The sequence below is a fragment of the Cucurbita moschata genome, unplaced genomic scaffold, assembly GCF_002738365.1.
Source record: "Cucurbita moschata cultivar Rifu unplaced genomic scaffold, Cmos_1.0 Cmo_Scf00009, whole genome shotgun sequence".
In the NCBI taxonomy this organism is placed as follows: Eukaryota; Viridiplantae; Streptophyta; class Magnoliopsida; order Cucurbitales; family Cucurbitaceae; genus Cucurbita; species Cucurbita moschata.
The window spans coordinates 417,386-433,503 of NW_019268525.1; the positions used below are offsets into that span (position 1 = coordinate 417,386).

The following is a 16,118-nucleotide window of genomic DNA, read 5'->3' on the forward strand; positions in this document are numbered from 1 at the left end:
CTGTGTGGTCCCACCATCTGCCACATGCCTTTCTCATGCTCGTACATGTGCCCTTTTAAAAACTTATTTTTCTGTTATTTTTATTTTTATTTTTAAAATTTTTTTTGTTATTGAAATTTCTAATGCTAAAAACATAATAAATTCATTGTGAAAAGCTACCATTTTTTATAAATAAAAAAAACTAAATAGCTATAAAAACGACATTGTGGAATTTAGATTTTATAGATTAAATCCTTATTTAATAAAAATAAATATTTAATTTTAACTAAAACTATGAAAGTATAAATCTATAGTTTACGGAATTAAAATATATAAACTAATTAAATTATTATTAATTTCTTTTATATCTGTTCCTTTTTTCCTTTATTTTTTGATTTTTTAAGGCCAATGAAGAAATGGTCTAATTTATGTTTTAAATTTTATATTATAATCGATTAGTAACACATCAAGAAGACACGTTACCTGCACAGGCACATAAGATGGACAAGAGTGAAGGAAAATAGTTATAGACGTATCATATCTATTCTACACATTTTTTATGGTTGGACCGACGCATCTAATAATATCATATGCACATCATGTGGTAATGTACAACGTCATAGCATGGACAAGAGAATACCTCAAGCAAACGTGTTTACTCGACTAGAGTACTTACGTTCGTGGTTAGGTCTAACTTCTTCAAGTCATTCATGACTACAACCCTCTACCTTATCTCAACCACTTTGAATAACCATCATACTCACTCCGTATTCACTCAACCATAAATCTTTCTCGAAGTATTAAACTTTTATATCTAACTTAATCATTAACTGTAACAGCCTCAGTTTACTACTACCAAATATTGTTTTTTTTGGCTTCTCACTCAAGGTTTTAAAATGCCTCGGTTGGTAAGAGATTTTCACGCCCTTATAAAAAAATATTTAATTCCTCTCTTCCACCGACGTGGGATATTACAATCCACTCAAGACTAATGTCTTCACTCTCTCCTACCAACGTGAGATATTATAATCCACCCGAGACCAGTGTCTTCACTGACACTCGTCCTCCTCTTTAATCAATATGAGATCTGACGTTAACTTGCGATAGAAAGAAAAAAACATAAATGTTGTCAAGTTGTCTCTCATCCACCCCAACTCCTCCATCTACTTCATTTAATGTGCAATTAATAACATTAATTGCATCATTTATTCTTAAGGAAATAAAAATAAATAAAATAAAAACCATATATTTTACCTTTACCTTCCATTTAAGTGTCTATTTTAAAATTAATTGAAAATATAAAATTAAAATTTTAAAATAAAAAATAATTGTCTTATGATTGAGGTGCATTGATGATGAGCTGTAAGTAGTTATTTGGAGTTTTTTTTTATATATAAGATAATCAAATTATAATTTTTCTTTATTAAAATCTCAAATTTGAAAATTCAGTCAATTAAAATTTATAGATTAAATTATTATAAATTAAATTTCAAATACTACATAATTATTTACACAAAAGTTTGAGTATAAAACATATGTTAAACTAATGTATATATAAATCATACCTAACGTATAATATAATGTATTGTAATATAATGTATTCAATATTACCTTCATTAAAATTCGTTAGAAAGACAGTAAAAATGAAGTTAAATTGAACTAAATTAAATTAGTTCCTCAACTACAGCAATATGTTAAACGTTATCTTGTCAATATGGTTTACGATGTAACTTTAAATTTCTATATTATATTTATATATTACCCAAAATTAAAGGTTAAATTTAGCCCTCCAATTCGAAAATTGTCAAATTTAGGCCCGCTGCCTCTTCATTAATTCATAAATAAAGAACAAAATTATACACTATTTATTATATAAAGTATACAACTCTAGGAGACTATAAAAGACTATTGTTATTATTATAATTATTAGTCTGATTAATATTAAAAAATATTATGAGACTCAAAATTGAGATAATTTTATGGAATAAAAGTATTAGGGAGTGAATTAGTATAAATTAATTAAAAGAAAATTAAAATAAATTTTGCAATGAGAAATTGGGAGTTAAAATTTATTATTGTTATTTTTTAAATTTACAAAAATTGGAATATATATATATATCAGTAGACCAGGACCATAGCTGCACCAGAAACTCTCCTCCTCACCTCTCTTCCAACTCATTTATTCCCTCTCTCACACTCTCTGCATTCTCCTATCAGTTCGTCCTCAATTCGGTTCCACGCCTGATCTCATCACCTAACCTCTGCCCGTCGCCGACGTCGATTCACCTCAAAGCACCTCCACGGATTCCGAGATGGAGGATTCTCGCGCCAATGCGCTAATCCAGATGAGGAAAGCCGTCGAGAAATCAGGCATCAACACACAAGTAACAAGAAATCAAAATCCTAATCTATTCGTTTTTTCGTTCGATTTTCTGATGGATTTCTGACTCTGTGAGTGTTTCGACAGGAGTACTGCGATGCGACGATGATGAGATTCTTGATCGCGAGGTCTATGGAGCCTTCGAAAGGAGCAAAGATGTTCGTACAATGGCGGAAATGGAGAGATGCGGTGGTTCCGAAGGGTTTTATTAGTGAATCGGAGGTGAAGGAGGAGTTGGAGGCTAAGAAGATTTTCTTGCAGGGATTGTCCAAGACAGGACTGGCTGTAATGATTGTTATGGCTAAACGCCATTTTTCTTCCAAGGATCAACTCCAGTTCAAGAGTTAGTTTTGTGATTTCGTTCTTCTTCTTCTTCTTTTCTTCTAATTGTAATTTTTAAATTATTTGGAGTTATTTTCTTCAATTTTAAACTAAAATAGATTGTGAATGTTTTGATTATTTGTTTGTCTGAATCTAATTCACACTCCTCTCTCTGTTCTATGCAGAATTCCTGGTTCATCTCTTGGACAAGGTCATTGCAAGGTGACCTACTCAATTTTAATCATGAATAAAAAATGCATTTTAAAAATATATCGTTATTTTCATATTTTTACAAATTATTTATATAGGGTTTTAAACATTAACTACTTCTAGATCATTCATACAGGATTTTAAATATATCATTAACTACTTCTAGATAATTGAATCTAATTTTTTTAGTTGTTTTTTGAAATAATTTTTTAATTAGCTAAATTAATAAAAATACTCGACTATAAAACTTTAAAAAGCTTTTATTCTTGTCAATTATCTGTCAACAGGGCATAAATTATCTCAAATTTTTTTAATATTAGTTTTTGAAGTTTATTAGTATTTTTGAGATGTGATACATAGATAATAATACTTTTGAAAATTTTCAAAAAAATTTTAAGATGTTTTTAAAGTTTTTAAAAAAAGTTTTGAAAATTTGGGTATTATTAAAAGTTTTAAAATTTAGAAGTATAAAAAAAAATTAAAGATTATTTTTATTAATGTAGTTTTTTTTTTTTTAGAAAACAAATGGATTTTGAAAGCTGAGTAAAGATAAAATAAATGAAATTGTTAGACTAAGATGACTGATACCCTAGAATAGCTTTCGTTTTGCTTTGGATTTTACAAAAGGCCTCACACCAATGAATTAAGTATTCCTTGATTATAAACGGATGATCATTCTCTAAACTAGTCGATAAGGGACTTTCATCATCCAACATCCAAAAATATCAAGAGGAAAAAACTTAAAAGATTTGCATACGTGGACAGTGGTAGCAAAGGAAAAGAAATTGGAAACGAAAAGTGGATTGCCATTGTTGATCTTCACCAAATCTCATACAAGAATGTTGATATACGTGGACTCATCACAGGGTTTCAATTTCTACAGGTAAATCATATTTTCCGTAATATCTTTATACTTTTTTTTTTTTTTAAAAAAAAGAAAATTTCAAGTCCTTGTGGATTTTATAGTACATTGAAACGTTTTAGTGTGCATATAATTTTTTTTTTTTTTGCAGAATTACTACCCAGAACGCTTGGGTAAGTGCTTCATTTTAAACATGCCATGGTTTTTCGTCAGCATTTGGAGAATGGTTTCTCGTTTCGTGGACCCTGCAACGCTCAAAAACGTAAGCCCTTCCCTTCCCTTTCCTTTTCATTTCCAATATTAATTTCTTCCAATTTTCACTTTATCTGTCTTACCACTAAAAAAATAAAAATAAAAAATAATCATAAAAACATTTTACTTATATGCTTCAAAGGCTCTTCATTTTTCGACTTTGTACCCATTTCTTTTGTCTCACTCTCTCGGGTTCGTCCCCACCTCCTATATCAAACATCCAATTCCATTCCCTTCATCGTAATGTTAGAAATCATGACTTTTAAAGATTGTATGATATTTTCCACTTTTAAGCATAAACTCTTCTCACATTTAAATATATTTCTTACTTATAAACTCGGGATTAATTAGCCAATATAGAACTCCTACTTTTTTAAAAAGTGTGAAAAAATTTAATGAAAATGGACCCATGGGGTATTTGAAGTTTTGGGTGGGTGTTACGTCTGTTTCAGACAAGTCATCTCAAAGCTTTAAGGTCTTATTACTCCCCTCCCATCTATTTCTTTGGTTGGTTGGTTGGTTGTTACCTCTTCCTTTCTTACAAAACCTCCATAGGTATTAAGCTGCCACTTAGCTCCAAGTTTGTTAAGACAACAACACGTATAAAGAACCGGACAAAATTATTATAATACTATGCTAATTTTAAAATACATTTTTATTTTGATTCAGAAACTAGAATAAAGCATTAAATTTGTTTGAATACCTAAAATAAAGTATGTTTAAAATGTAAAGTAGAATTCCCCCATCTTTTATAGTTAAAAAAGAGGCAAAAGTTGAAACAAAAGAATAAAATGTCATGAATAGAATATAGAATAAAAAATAAATAATTAAATCTTACATTTAATCTTATACGTAACATTATTTATCTATATATATATATATATATGCATGCATTGATTTTCAGATTTTAATTGTGAGCAATGAAGAAGAAAGAAGAAGTATGATAGAGGAAGTTGGAGAAGAAGTATTGCCAGAAGAGTACGGTGGAAAGGCAAAGTTTATTGCTCTTCAAGATGCTGTTCTTCCTCACTTGGATGCCTGAATCATTAAAACCAACCCACTTAAATTTTTAGATTTATTGAGAAGATAGTTCAAGATATTCGAAATCAATAATGTCATTTGAATTTAATTAATGACCAAATAATAGAGAGGGTTGTGTAAAATTTTAAGTCTTCCGGAATGTTAAAGTTAGGTAAAGATTCTCTAACTTAGCATCCATATTTACTTGAGCGGACCCATTGTGTACGGATAAGTCTATCTTGCCTTGCTCCCAACAAAGCATGATTGTGACTTTTGATTTGTCGACTATTTGATATAAAGATAATCGATCTACCCCTATAAAGACGCAAAATAAATGCAAATTGAAGAGCTAGTAGAGCCTAGTAGCTAGTTTTTCTAGAAAATGTAAGATCTCGGATAATGGTATTCAAGTATGAAATAAAACTAGACATAAAACTTTAGAACTTACATTACTTACTTGCCATTTTTATATTCATCTATACTAATTTTCTTTTAATTTGATTAAATATACTTACTAAAGCAAGAGTTTAAGACGAGCTAAATGAGAATTATGAGGCAGCTAAATGGACCATTGGGCCCTACTGACCTTGGCCCAAATCGCAAAACCCAAGCCCATCTGAAAGAGTGCCTAAACGAGGCGACCAAATATTCATATCTCAAAGACGTTTTCTATTTCTATCGTAGAATTGATGGTATATATATATATTGAAATATGAAATTTTTTTTGCTAGTAATCTTTTTTGACGATGTTAATAAATTAAAAAAATGTTAATACCTTTTAACTTTTAAAAAACTAAAAAATAAAAAACTTAGAGATGATCTATGAGGTGTAGATGAAATGTTTACATCGTATTTTTTTTTTGACACAGTTAAGGTACTAATTAAATATTTTTTTAAATATGGTACCGATGTAGAGATATATTAAAATTTCTAAAAAATTTAAAAGGTATTAATAAAATTATTTAGAATTTAAGGGTATTTTAAGAATAATATTTAAATTTATAAAAGAAAATAGTAAGTATATTTTTTAATATATGGAAGGGTTTTAAAGTTTAAGAATATATTTTTGGGAGAAAAAAAGTAAATTTAAAAATATTTATATTAATCTAATATTTATTTATTGAGTAAGCATCTTATTCGGCGCATCTGATTCGAGGAAGACTTCTTATTCGTGGGCCTTATAAATAAAATTTACATTAGAACACCCCTAAACCAGGCACACTTCCAGTTTTCACTGATACTCTGTGGGTTCCCCGGCCGCCTCAGCTCCGTTGAAGCTTTTTCTGTCTCTACAATGGCGGCGCTAGCTTCTTCACGAACCACCTTCTTCTTCTCCCCTGTTTCTCCTCAACCTAAACCAAGGCGCATCTCTAGACTTGTTCGCATGGCGTATCAGGAGAACGGACCCTCTCTCGCTGTCGTCGGTGTCACTGGCGCTGTCGGCCAGGAATTTCTCTCCGTCCTTTCCGATCGCGGCTTTCCTTATAGCTCAATCAAGATGCTGGCCTCCAAGCGCTCCGCTGGAAAGTCCGTTCACTTCCATGGCCAAGAGCATATTGTCGAGGAGCTCACTGCGGATAGCTTCGACGGTGTGGACATTGCTCTCTTCAGCGCTGGGGGATCCATTAGCAAGAAGTTTGGACCTCTCGCCGTTGAGAAGGGGACGATTGTGGTTGATAATAGCTCTGCCTTTCGGATGGATGAGAATGTGCCACTTGTTATTCCGGAGGTTAATCCCGACGCCATGAAGGGGATTAAGGTCGGGACCGGCAAGGGCGCTTTGATTGCTAATCCCAATTGTTCTACCATCATTTGCTTGATGGCGGTCACTCCTCTGCATCGTCACGCTAAGGTTTTGAAGTCGACTATTTCATTTCTTTTGTCTGTTTACATTTTTGGTAACGGTACGGAAGCTATGTTCCCTTAATATTGCTATCAAGTGGAATCACTTCTAGAAATGCTTCTTTTACAAGCATTTAAATGTTCAGATTAGAAAATATTGTATAGCAGACTAGAAGAAAGCTCAATGTTCTTAGGGATGGGGCATTTTAGTGTTTCTTTTAGCGGTTTTAGTATTTTTTAAATGGATTTATCTTATTCAATCAAATACTATGGATTTCTTAAGAAGTTCCAAGTGTCAATTCAAGCTCACCCTTAATGTTGGATTGATTGATTGATTGCTATTGAAAATGGCAGGTGTTACGCATGGTTGTTAGTACGTATCAAGCAGCTAGTGGTGCTGGTGCAGCAGCCATGGAAGAGCTTGTGCAACAAACTCGTGAGGTTTTTTTTTTTTTTTTCTTAATCTATCTCATAATTTGGATTGTATTTTACTCGTCATCTTATCATTTGGATGTTTTATTCAGTCCATTCCAATGGCTGTAAACTATTTTTCATTTCTTCCCTTTTCTGAAGGTTCTGGAAGGAAAACCACCAACTTGTAATATATTTAGGGATCAGGTCAGTTTCTTTTGTGTGTCTTTTTTGAGGGTCAAGTTTCTGTAGCAATTTTCTTAGCTTCTTCTACTTGGTGCAGTATGCTTTCAATTTGTTCTCCCACAATGCATCTGTTCTTTCAAATGGATACAATGAAGAGGAAATGAAATTAGTAAAAGAAACTCGGAAAATTTGGGTAAGTGTTGATATGTGAAATATGGATGCCACTTACGTTCTGACCTGACCCTTACATGCATTACCTTTTTGTGAATTTTTTCTCCTTTGGAAATTGGTAAATGGAATCCTTTCTTACACTGACTGACTTGCTTTATGCCCCTCAAGAGCGATGCAAGTGTTAAAGTTACTGCCACTTGTATTCGAGTTCCTGTCATGCGTGCGCATGCTGAGAGTGTGAATCTTCAATTTGAGAATCCCCTTGATGAGGTAAGATTTTATTTTGATAATATTGTTTTGATCAGTACTATAATACTACTGCATATGCTGCTTGAGATTCTATTGATTGCATAGCATTTTTGGTTGAGAATGAAATGATCATGAAGTGTTTTTTGTTGATGGCTCCATCGGTGGGCTTGTTTTTCTTGGATGCCCTTGTATTTTCTCTCATTGTTCTTAATGAAAACTAGGTTTCTATAATAGAAAGAAAACGGAGTGCTTTTTCTCAGACTTGCGAATGGGGAACGGAAATCCACCATGGTTGTGAAAATATCATGTTAGGACCCCCAAGGGGTAGTCTTGAAGGTAATGGCTTGGGATGTTTGGAGATGAGCTCCAATGCTTTCAAGGATGAACACGTTTTGAAATTCACTGTATCAGAAACTCTTTGATTGATTACGATGCTAGTTAGTTTCTATAGAATTTGTAGCATATGTTCATGGCCAAATTTTGTGTTCTCTTTTCCCTCGAATTTGTTTACTCAATGTTGTTCCCTTAACCCACACTCCTGATGCGTAAATCAATCGAGAATTTTACTTTTTGGATGAAAGATAAACAGTAACGATCCTAGTTCACTGTTAACAGATATTGTCCGCTTTGACCTGTTACATACGCTATCAGCCTCATGGTTTTAAAAACGAGTCTACTAGGGAGAGGTCATAAACGGTGTAATATTACTTCAAATTTCTAACTTCATGTATCAGTAGATCAACCCAGAATCCCTCTTCTTCTCTATAGAAGTTGTAATTTCATTATGCTTATATCAATATCTGTATTATGCAGGACGCAGCTAGAGAGATTCTAAAAAATGCTCCTGGAGTTGTCATTATTGACGACCGGGCCGCCAACCAATTTCCGACACCGCTGAAGGTATCAAACAAAGACGACGTTGCAGTTGGGAGGATCCGACAGGATATTTCACTAGATGGAAATAAAGGGTTAGACTGACTCATCCATCCACAACCTGTTTCATAGCTCTCTGTTTATTTTCCTGATTGAAAAAGTTAAATGAGACAAACTAACGGGACTCGTCTGTATGTAGGTTGGATATCTTCATCTGTGGTGATCAAATACGAAAGGGCGCTGCGCTTAATGCCGTTCAGATTGCTGAGATGTTACTGTAGTTTGTTCTATCCATTGCAGATCATCGGTATAATTACAAAAAGTGTTTCTTATTACTATGAATGATATCATAAGAGGATGTCTCTCGAGTCTTTAACTTAGAGCATAATTTTGCATTTAGATCTGTTGTTTGAAGGAAAATTTTGGAATTGATGTTTGAAGTCATTTTGGTTTGTTTGTGAATTGTTGGTTTAAATAGGGTATTTGTGGGTCATCCTGGAACATATAAGATACATATTTTTGGTGTGATAAAGGGAAAGCCGAATTTCGTGCCCAACAAATGAAAGCCGCGGATTCAAACTGCGCGTCTATAGCGCGTAGATGCCTTGTGGTGTGCCCAAACAGTGAAACCCCGCGGATTCAGATTGCGCCTTTGTTTTACCATTTTTTGTATTTTCTCATTAACCTAACACACAACATTCTTCAAATTCAAACTTCTTAATATAAGATTAAAACATTACAGTCGAACATTTTTCTTCTTAACATCAAATTTATAATTCAATTTATAATATATTTCGATACATAAATTTATTTGATGATTCCACCCTATGAAAAACGAGTCGTTATTGAAAGAATTTCTTCCCTTAGTTAAGTTATTGTTCTTTCTAACCCACCATTCAAGTTAGATCATAGAATTTTAGGATAGTTGTAATTGGTTAGGCGAACAAATCAAGAGTTGTAATCTATTCGGATCCAGTTCTAATGAGAGAAGGATGTCCATTTAAACCGGGAATGAGAAAGAGATCGATAAGAGATTTCTTTTTATTAGCTAAACGGGTTTGAGGATAAAGGTTATATTTCTCATCCTTCCTTGACCCCGCTCCAATTCCCGTCCCACCCACCTTTTATATATATATATATATATATGTTATAAAGAATTGAAGGGGATTTTAAGCGTGGGAGATATAGAATTGAGAAAGCAATATTAGTAGTGAGAGTCAGCGAAAAGAGCCACCGACCAGAGGTTATGTGGACGGCCATCTCCTTTTACGTCAAACCTTTGATTTTTTTGAAAATCCTTGGTCTTTCATCCATTCGGACCCTTTCTCTTTCTCTCTCTTAACAATTATTTCATAAATAAATAAATAAATAAAATAAAATAAAACTCATTTTACCATTTCAAACTTCCCTTTCTTTTTCCTCTCTAATTTGGTCAACATTCAAACTTCTATTAATCTCTCTTTCTTTCTTCATCCTAATTTTTATAATCTCCATTCACTTATAAACTCCCCCCTCTCTCTCAATCCCCTCTCATTTTTCTCTTTAACACAATTCCATCTTTTCTTTTCACCATGATTTCCTCTTGGAGACAACGGAGGGCCACCCGGCGAACGGCGAGGGGCACCGGCAGTGACATGAGAGAGCTGACGATCCCGAGCCATTTCCGGTGTCCAATTTCGCTGGACATGATGAAAGATCCAGTGACTTTGTCTACTGGAATCACATATGATCGTGCTAGTATTGAGACATGGATTGAAGGAGGGAATTTCAGCTGCCCCATCACCAACCAGCCATTACAAACCCTTGATTCCATTCCAAATCATAACATAAGGAAGATGATTCAAGATTGGTGTGTTGAAAATAAAGCTTACGGGGTCGAGAGAATTCCGACGCCAAGGGTTCCGGTGAGTCCCGTGCAGATTCGGGACATTCTCGAGAAGATTACCGCTGCAGCACGGCGGGGGGATGGTGACGGATGCAAGTCGTCGGTCGAGAAGATCAAGATGTTGGCAAAAGAAAGTGAAAGGAACAAGAAATGTATTATGGGCAATGGAGCAAGCCATGTGATATCATCAGCATTCCAAGCGTTGTCAAAACAAGAACCATTGGAGAAAAGCATAGAGATTTTAGAAGAAATGATATCAGCCATGGCAATCATGTTCCCTCTCCAAGAAGAATCCATTAAAAACCTCAAATCAGAAGCTTCATTGCAAGCCCTCGTGTTGTTCATGAAAGGAGGAGATTTATCAAGAAGAAGAAATTCAATTTTGATATTGAAACAAATCATTTCATCATACCCTCAAAAAGCAACAAAATTAGGTGAAATCCAAGGAGCATTAGAGGGATTAGTGAAGCTCATAAAAGAGCCCATTTGTTCATCATCAAAAAAAGCCTCACTTTTCATAACATATCACATCATAGCTTCATCTTCCAATCCACAAAGATTCACAAAAGTCCTTTTAGAAATGGGGTTCGTCTCTTTGCTACTCGAAACGCTCGTCGACGCCGAGAGAAGCGTTTGCGAGAGGGCGTTGGGAGCGTTCGATGGGATTTGCGAGCGCAAAGAAGGAAGAGAAGAGGCGTACGCGCACGCATTGACGATGCCCGTGATAGTGAAAAAGATACTTCGAGTTTCGGATTTGGCGACGGAGTTATCGGTGTCGATTGTTTGGAAGCTTGTAAAGCATGAGAGTGAAGAAGAAGATGGAAGGGCTAAAGTAGAAGCACTTCAAGTGGGAGCGTTTCAAAAGCTATTGTTGTTGTTGCAAGTTGGTTGTAGTGAATGGACAAAGGAGAAAGCAACTGAGTTGTTGAAACTATTGAATAATCTTCATAGGGATAGCTTAGAATGTATTGATTCATTGGACTTTAAGGGTATCAAAAGACCCTTTTGAATTCATGACCATTTTGTTGTTGTAAAGACAAACAAAAGGAGGGTATTTTAGACATAAAACAACCGCTCATAAACTTAAATAGCTCGGTTTTCATGCTGATGCATCTTGTGTAGAAATACCAGACTTCTCGAACGAGCTCGTAATGTATACTACTTCTCTTGTATTACCTGCATGCATCTTGTGAGAGTAATGCACGTTTGAGTTGATGTTTTAGAGAAGATCAGATGTCGGTTCAATAATAGTGGCAAAACGTTTCAAAACATTAAAAAACAAAACAACTTTGGTTGTTGGTTGTTGAGAGGTAATCATTTTTGTGAAGAACAGAGTAAATCAGCATAATTATTGTGACAAACATGTGTCAAAATTGAAGCTTTTAGGCATGAGGCCTCTTTATTTAATGATAAAAAAAATTAAAAAAAAAAACCAATTTTTTTCAATTTAATCCCTAAATTTTTTAAATATTATTATTTAAATCTTTATATTTTTTAAATATTATTAATTTTCTTTTCTTTAGAATTGTAATTTTAACGATAACTAAATTTCTTGAGATGTAACCTTAGGCTCGTATTAAAGAATTTTTATTGGATATAAATTTATTAAATAGAGATGTTAATGATTAAAAAAATAAAGAATTAAATAGAACGTTTTAAATTCAACCATGGTACGGGTAGAAATCGAGATTTGAAATACGATTATAATTAGTTTTTTTTTTAATTATTTATTTTATTTATTTGCTTTTGATAGACTTAGTCTTTAGATGTAGTCTTGTAGGTAGAAAAATCAAACACAACGTATTTAATGCATGGCCCCACTGACATTATTATTAATGTATAACCCATGCTTTTATTTTATGATTCATTCATATTTTATAGTATTTATGACTAAGTTGTGTATAATTCTTTTTATTTATTTTTCTTTCTTTATTTAAATTATTTATTTATTGAAAAATACTTGGTCAAAGTCTTTTAGTTTGAATCCATATTTCAGCTTGCCTGTTTTTTTTTCTTCTTAAATCAAATTTATAACCTCTCTCATTTTTTGACTTTTAGCTTATATTATTTTATTTCTTTTATCTTTTTTAATCTTTGACCATTTTGACGGGTATTGTTTAGAGAATTATAATGTAGGTTCGTAAACGTGTACTTAGACATATATTGGAGTCAATAAATCGACTACAAAAAGTATGAACGTAAGAATATTTGAAGATGAAAATAATTTTTTTCAAAAAAATAAAATTATAATATTTTTAAAGAGGACCTTATTTATTCTAAATTTTAAAAATCAATTGATAAATTAGATATAAAATTAAATTTTATGTCTACTGAAATTCGGAACTTTCAGTTTTGTGTCTAAAAAGTTAGTGAATATTGAAACATGTCGAGTAACAAATGACCTATTAGACACAAAATAGAATGTTCAAAATAGAAAGTTTAACATTCTATTAGACACATTTTTTTATGATCAAACAGACATATTTTTTATTTTAAAATTATATTTACGTAAACTTGTTGAATCTGCAACTGTAGGTAGATTATATTCATATGGAACCAAACAAATAGAAGTCGAGGTGTCTCTATAAAGAAGTCGAGACACCTAGAATTAGTCCAAGTCCACTTCCGTAAGCATTAAATCTTAGTCCTTTGAAAAGTAGATGAACATATAATGAAAATGACAATATAAAGTCTTGGCCCTACCCCTAAGGTTACACCAAAATATATATATATATATATATATATATATATATGTATGTGACTGTTTCATAAGGTGGGCTCCCAAATTTTTCTATTTAGGAATAATTTTAAAATAATTAATTTTTAAAAGTTGGAAAATCACATTTTAAATATTTTTTTTTCAAAATCAAAATTAGTTAAATTGTCATGTTAGAACTAAAGAGGCCGTACTAAAAATAGTGAGAAACAATATGTTTAGAGAGAGAGAAAATACATATTATTCATACGAGGGAAAAAGAAAAAAGAACGTTATGGTCAAGATCTATGGGCTAAATAGTCAATGTCGAGGCAAATGTGGGCAATAATTTTGACTCAAAAATAAAAATAAAAATGAGAAAATAAGAAATTCAACGGTTGGCATCAAATCCATCGTCTTTCCATTGCCTTTCAACGGCCCCGATCACTTATCAAAACATTTGTGTTTTTCTTTCAAAATATTTTATTTTTATTCTAGTCTCCCTCATGCTTTTTTTTTTTAAAATTTTATTTTTTAGTTCTCAAATTTAGATTTCTTTTGAAGGTTTTAATTGGTATTCTATAATAAAAAGTTCTACTCACTAATATATATATATATGGAAATTAAATTCAAATTTGAATGACCAAAGTATTAGTTTCAAAACTTAAAAGGAGTTCAAATTAATTTATCCTGTTGCCCAATGCTTTGAGGGCTTAGAGCTTCCCTTGTGATAACTAAAAGGATTAGCACTCCCAAAACACCTCAAGATTTATTGCCAAACAACAGTGTGTAACAATAGCTTTCCCTAACAACATAAAATTTGGATAAACATAGGCTATAGAAAGTTTATGTTGGAAAAGAAAAAACCCTCATGTTCAAAATTGGTTCGAGTTAAGACAATCAATCCGACTGGTGGGTCGAGCGAGAGACATGAACCCCCGCCCTTTCGTGTCGCATCCAATGCAGGTCAATGATAAATGGCGGTTCGAAGAATGTCGACTACTTCAGTCAAACATATTAGGAAGGGGTCTGACTGCCATAAACGCATCCACCATCTGAAAGGAGATGCAACAACTATAAGCAGGCGGAAACTTTTGAGCTTATGAGCTTATAGTTTAACTATGATGGCATGAGCAGAGGATAAAGGGCTACTTGAGGATGAATATGCGTCACACAAATAATGCAACAAACTTACCTCATCTGTCACAGAAGCCCGAGCTCTACGATGTCTTTCTACCATTTCAGTCAATACTTGTATAAGGCGCTGCTTCACTTCACCTGTTAGCATGCGTCCAGCACCATACTCCTGAAGAGAGAAATAATATGTTAAAAATTATTTTATTTTTCTAAAGGCTCTTTACTCATGCCAAGCCTCTGTAAAGATGAAAAAGGAGGCATAAAAATTCCAACTCCATAGAATGAGAGATCTCACCTTTGTTATGTGTTCAAGTTCAGCATCATCATCAAGGAAAAAGTTCAAATATTTGATGGGTATATCTACCTGTATGGTTTATAGTACAATTGATAAAAACCACATTAGAAATTTGCAATCTTAATTTTCAAGTTCCTATTTTCCTCAGACACCCAACTTGAATGTTGGCTAGACTCTTGGAAGCAGGGGGGGCATAACATGATGTATCCATGCATAGCACGCATTTGAACTTTGAACGACATCAAAACTTCTTTTAAATACCTTTTATGATAAGAAACAAAGATTTCATTTGCAAATAAATAAATTAAACAGATATGGAAATTTCAAGGATGTAAAAAGGGCATTCCAATTTGAAGAAACCAAAGAGGAATAGTTATAAAATCCTTTTGGTGCACGATATGAACCTATCCAGATAATAGTAATTCTGTACCATGTTGTATCTTGGTCTATATGTCAACAGTGCTTAATTGCAAACTAATACATTAAGCTTAAAATGAATAGAAAGACTAAAGACGATAAAATCAGTCTATTTCCTTGCGTGGATCATGTGTAAAATTTAATACAGCATTGTTTTTATTTTTTATTTTTTAAATGTTAACTTTATGGGACAACAATAAATGAAATAATTTGTACCTCGAGATTTGCTCCATATAATCTGTGCTTCTCTATAGAATCTTGGCCACCAGAGAATGCATATCTGTTTACCTGTATAATAGACATAATCCCCAATGGCAAACGTAAATAAAAATTAATGCCATTGTAAGAGTATTGGATGAAATAAGCATACTTTCCCAGTTAACAAACAAGCAAGAGAATGTCAGCATATAGCCATATAAATTTAAGAATCACTACTACACATAACTAGAGAACTACACATACATGCCACTATCATCACAAATAATAAAATTGCCAGATTAAAAATAAATTAGCAATATCACAAAAAACTGAAGAGTGGAACTTTTAAAATTATAAAGTAGCTTCATATTATGTGCTCTTGTTAGGGAGGGTGAGATAATTCATATTTCTAATTTCTTGGGGGTAAATAGTAGTAGAAAAAGCCTAGTAATGAAACAAGTCATTATAGACAAAAAGAAGGGGGTGGACAAGAAGAGTACACCTAACCTAGTGAGTTAGAAACTCTATTAAAAACGAAAATGAAGTGCAGAAATATCAATTTGTGTGTTGTTTGGACAAATGCTTACAACTTCCGGGTAACCTAGAAGGAGAGCATACTTGTAATTTTCCCCTATTTTCGAGGCTAGAGCATATCTCATACACTTTTCTTGCAAACATTTTCCTTAGGTAACTATATTATTTCATTACCCCCCCCCCCCCCCCCCCCCCCCCCCC

General features: G+C 33.0%; 4 protein-coding genes across 5 annotated transcripts in view; 3 read left to right on the forward strand and 1 right to left on the reverse strand.

Moving 5' to 3' along the window:
• Nucleotides 1-2,109: 2,109 nt before the first annotated feature.
• Nucleotides 2,110-5,268, forward strand: LOC111446938 (SEC14 cytosolic factor-like). 2 transcript variants are annotated; one of them, XM_023085870.1, is made up of 6 exons: nucleotides 2,110-2,363; nucleotides 2,447-2,702; nucleotides 2,866-2,902; nucleotides 3,656-3,773; nucleotides 3,904-4,014; nucleotides 4,909-5,268. In XM_023085870.1, exons 1-6 carry the CDS (start codon nucleotides 2,292-2,294, stop codon nucleotides 5,044-5,046), a joined length of 732 nt encoding a protein of 243 aa, XP_022941638.1. In that variant the 5' UTR covers nucleotides 2,110-2,291; the 3' UTR covers nucleotides 5,047-5,268. The 2 variants fall into 2 exon arrangements, with proteins under 2 accessions (XP_022941638.1, XP_022941639.1); XM_023085871.1 differs by having other exon boundaries at nucleotides 4,931-5,268.
• Nucleotides 5,269-6,223: 955 nt separating this feature from the next.
• LOC111447931 (aspartate-semialdehyde dehydrogenase-like) lies at nucleotides 6,224-9,312 on the forward strand. Its single transcript, XM_023087329.1, has 7 exons — nucleotides 6,224-6,876; nucleotides 7,221-7,307; nucleotides 7,440-7,484; nucleotides 7,561-7,656; nucleotides 7,803-7,904; nucleotides 8,697-8,851; nucleotides 8,956-9,312. Exons 1-7 carry the CDS (start codon nucleotides 6,319-6,321, stop codon nucleotides 9,035-9,037), a joined length of 1,125 nt encoding a protein of 374 aa, XP_022943097.1. The 5' UTR covers nucleotides 6,224-6,318; the 3' UTR covers nucleotides 9,038-9,312.
• Nucleotides 9,313-10,259: 947 nt separating this feature from the next.
• Nucleotides 10,260-11,655, forward strand: LOC111447660 (U-box domain-containing protein 21-like). Its single transcript, XM_023086937.1, has one exon. It carries the CDS (start codon nucleotides 10,328-10,330, stop codon nucleotides 11,648-11,650), a length of 1,323 nt encoding a protein of 440 aa, XP_022942705.1. The 5' UTR covers nucleotides 10,260-10,327; the 3' UTR covers nucleotides 11,651-11,655.
• A 2,431-nt stretch (nucleotides 11,656-14,086) lies between these two features.
• Nucleotides 14,087-16,118, reverse strand: part of LOC111447661 (tryptophan--tRNA ligase, cytoplasmic) — a 5,568-nt gene continuing 3,536 nt past the window's right edge. The window contains exons 9-12 of the mRNA XM_023086938.1: nucleotides 15,402-15,473; nucleotides 14,769-14,837; nucleotides 14,532-14,642; nucleotides 14,087-14,391 (exon numbers count right to left, since the gene is read on the reverse strand). Of these exons, the coding sequence (XP_022942706.1) occupies nucleotides 14,341-14,391; nucleotides 14,532-14,642; nucleotides 14,769-14,837; nucleotides 15,402-15,473 (303 nt within the window). The 3' untranslated portion in view covers nucleotides 14,087-14,340. The remainder of the gene's footprint in view (nucleotides 14,392-14,531; nucleotides 14,643-14,768; nucleotides 14,838-15,401; nucleotides 15,474-16,118) is intronic.

Excerpts from the sequence above, each read along its gene's own strand:
- LOC111446938 (XM_023085870.1), top strand. The coding sequence starts at position 2,292 with ATGGAGGATTCTCGCGCCAATGCGCTAATCCAGATGAGGAAAGCCGTC. Across the intron at positions 2,364-2,446 it reads AATCAGGCATCAACACACAA|GAGTACTGCGATGCGACGAT; the intron begins GTAACAAGAAAT and ends GTGTTTCGACAG. Across the intron at positions 2,703-2,865 it reads GGATCAACTCCAGTTCAAGA|AATTCCTGGTTCATCTCTTG; the intron begins GTTAGTTTTGTG and ends TGTTCTATGCAG.
- LOC111447931 (XM_023087329.1), top strand. The coding sequence starts at position 6,319 with ATGGCGGCGCTAGCTTCTTCACGAACCACCTTCTTCTTCTCCCCTGTT. Across the intron at positions 7,905-8,696 it reads TTGAGAATCCCCTTGATGAG|GACGCAGCTAGAGAGATTCT; the intron begins GTAAGATTTTAT and ends TGTATTATGCAG. Across the intron at positions 8,852-8,955 it reads TCACTAGATGGAAATAAAGG|GTTGGATATCTTCATCTGTG; the intron begins GTTAGACTGACT and ends GTCTGTATGTAG.
- LOC111447660 (XM_023086937.1), top strand. The coding sequence starts at position 10,328 with ATGATTTCCTCTTGGAGACAACGGAGGGCCACCCGGCGAACGGCGAGG.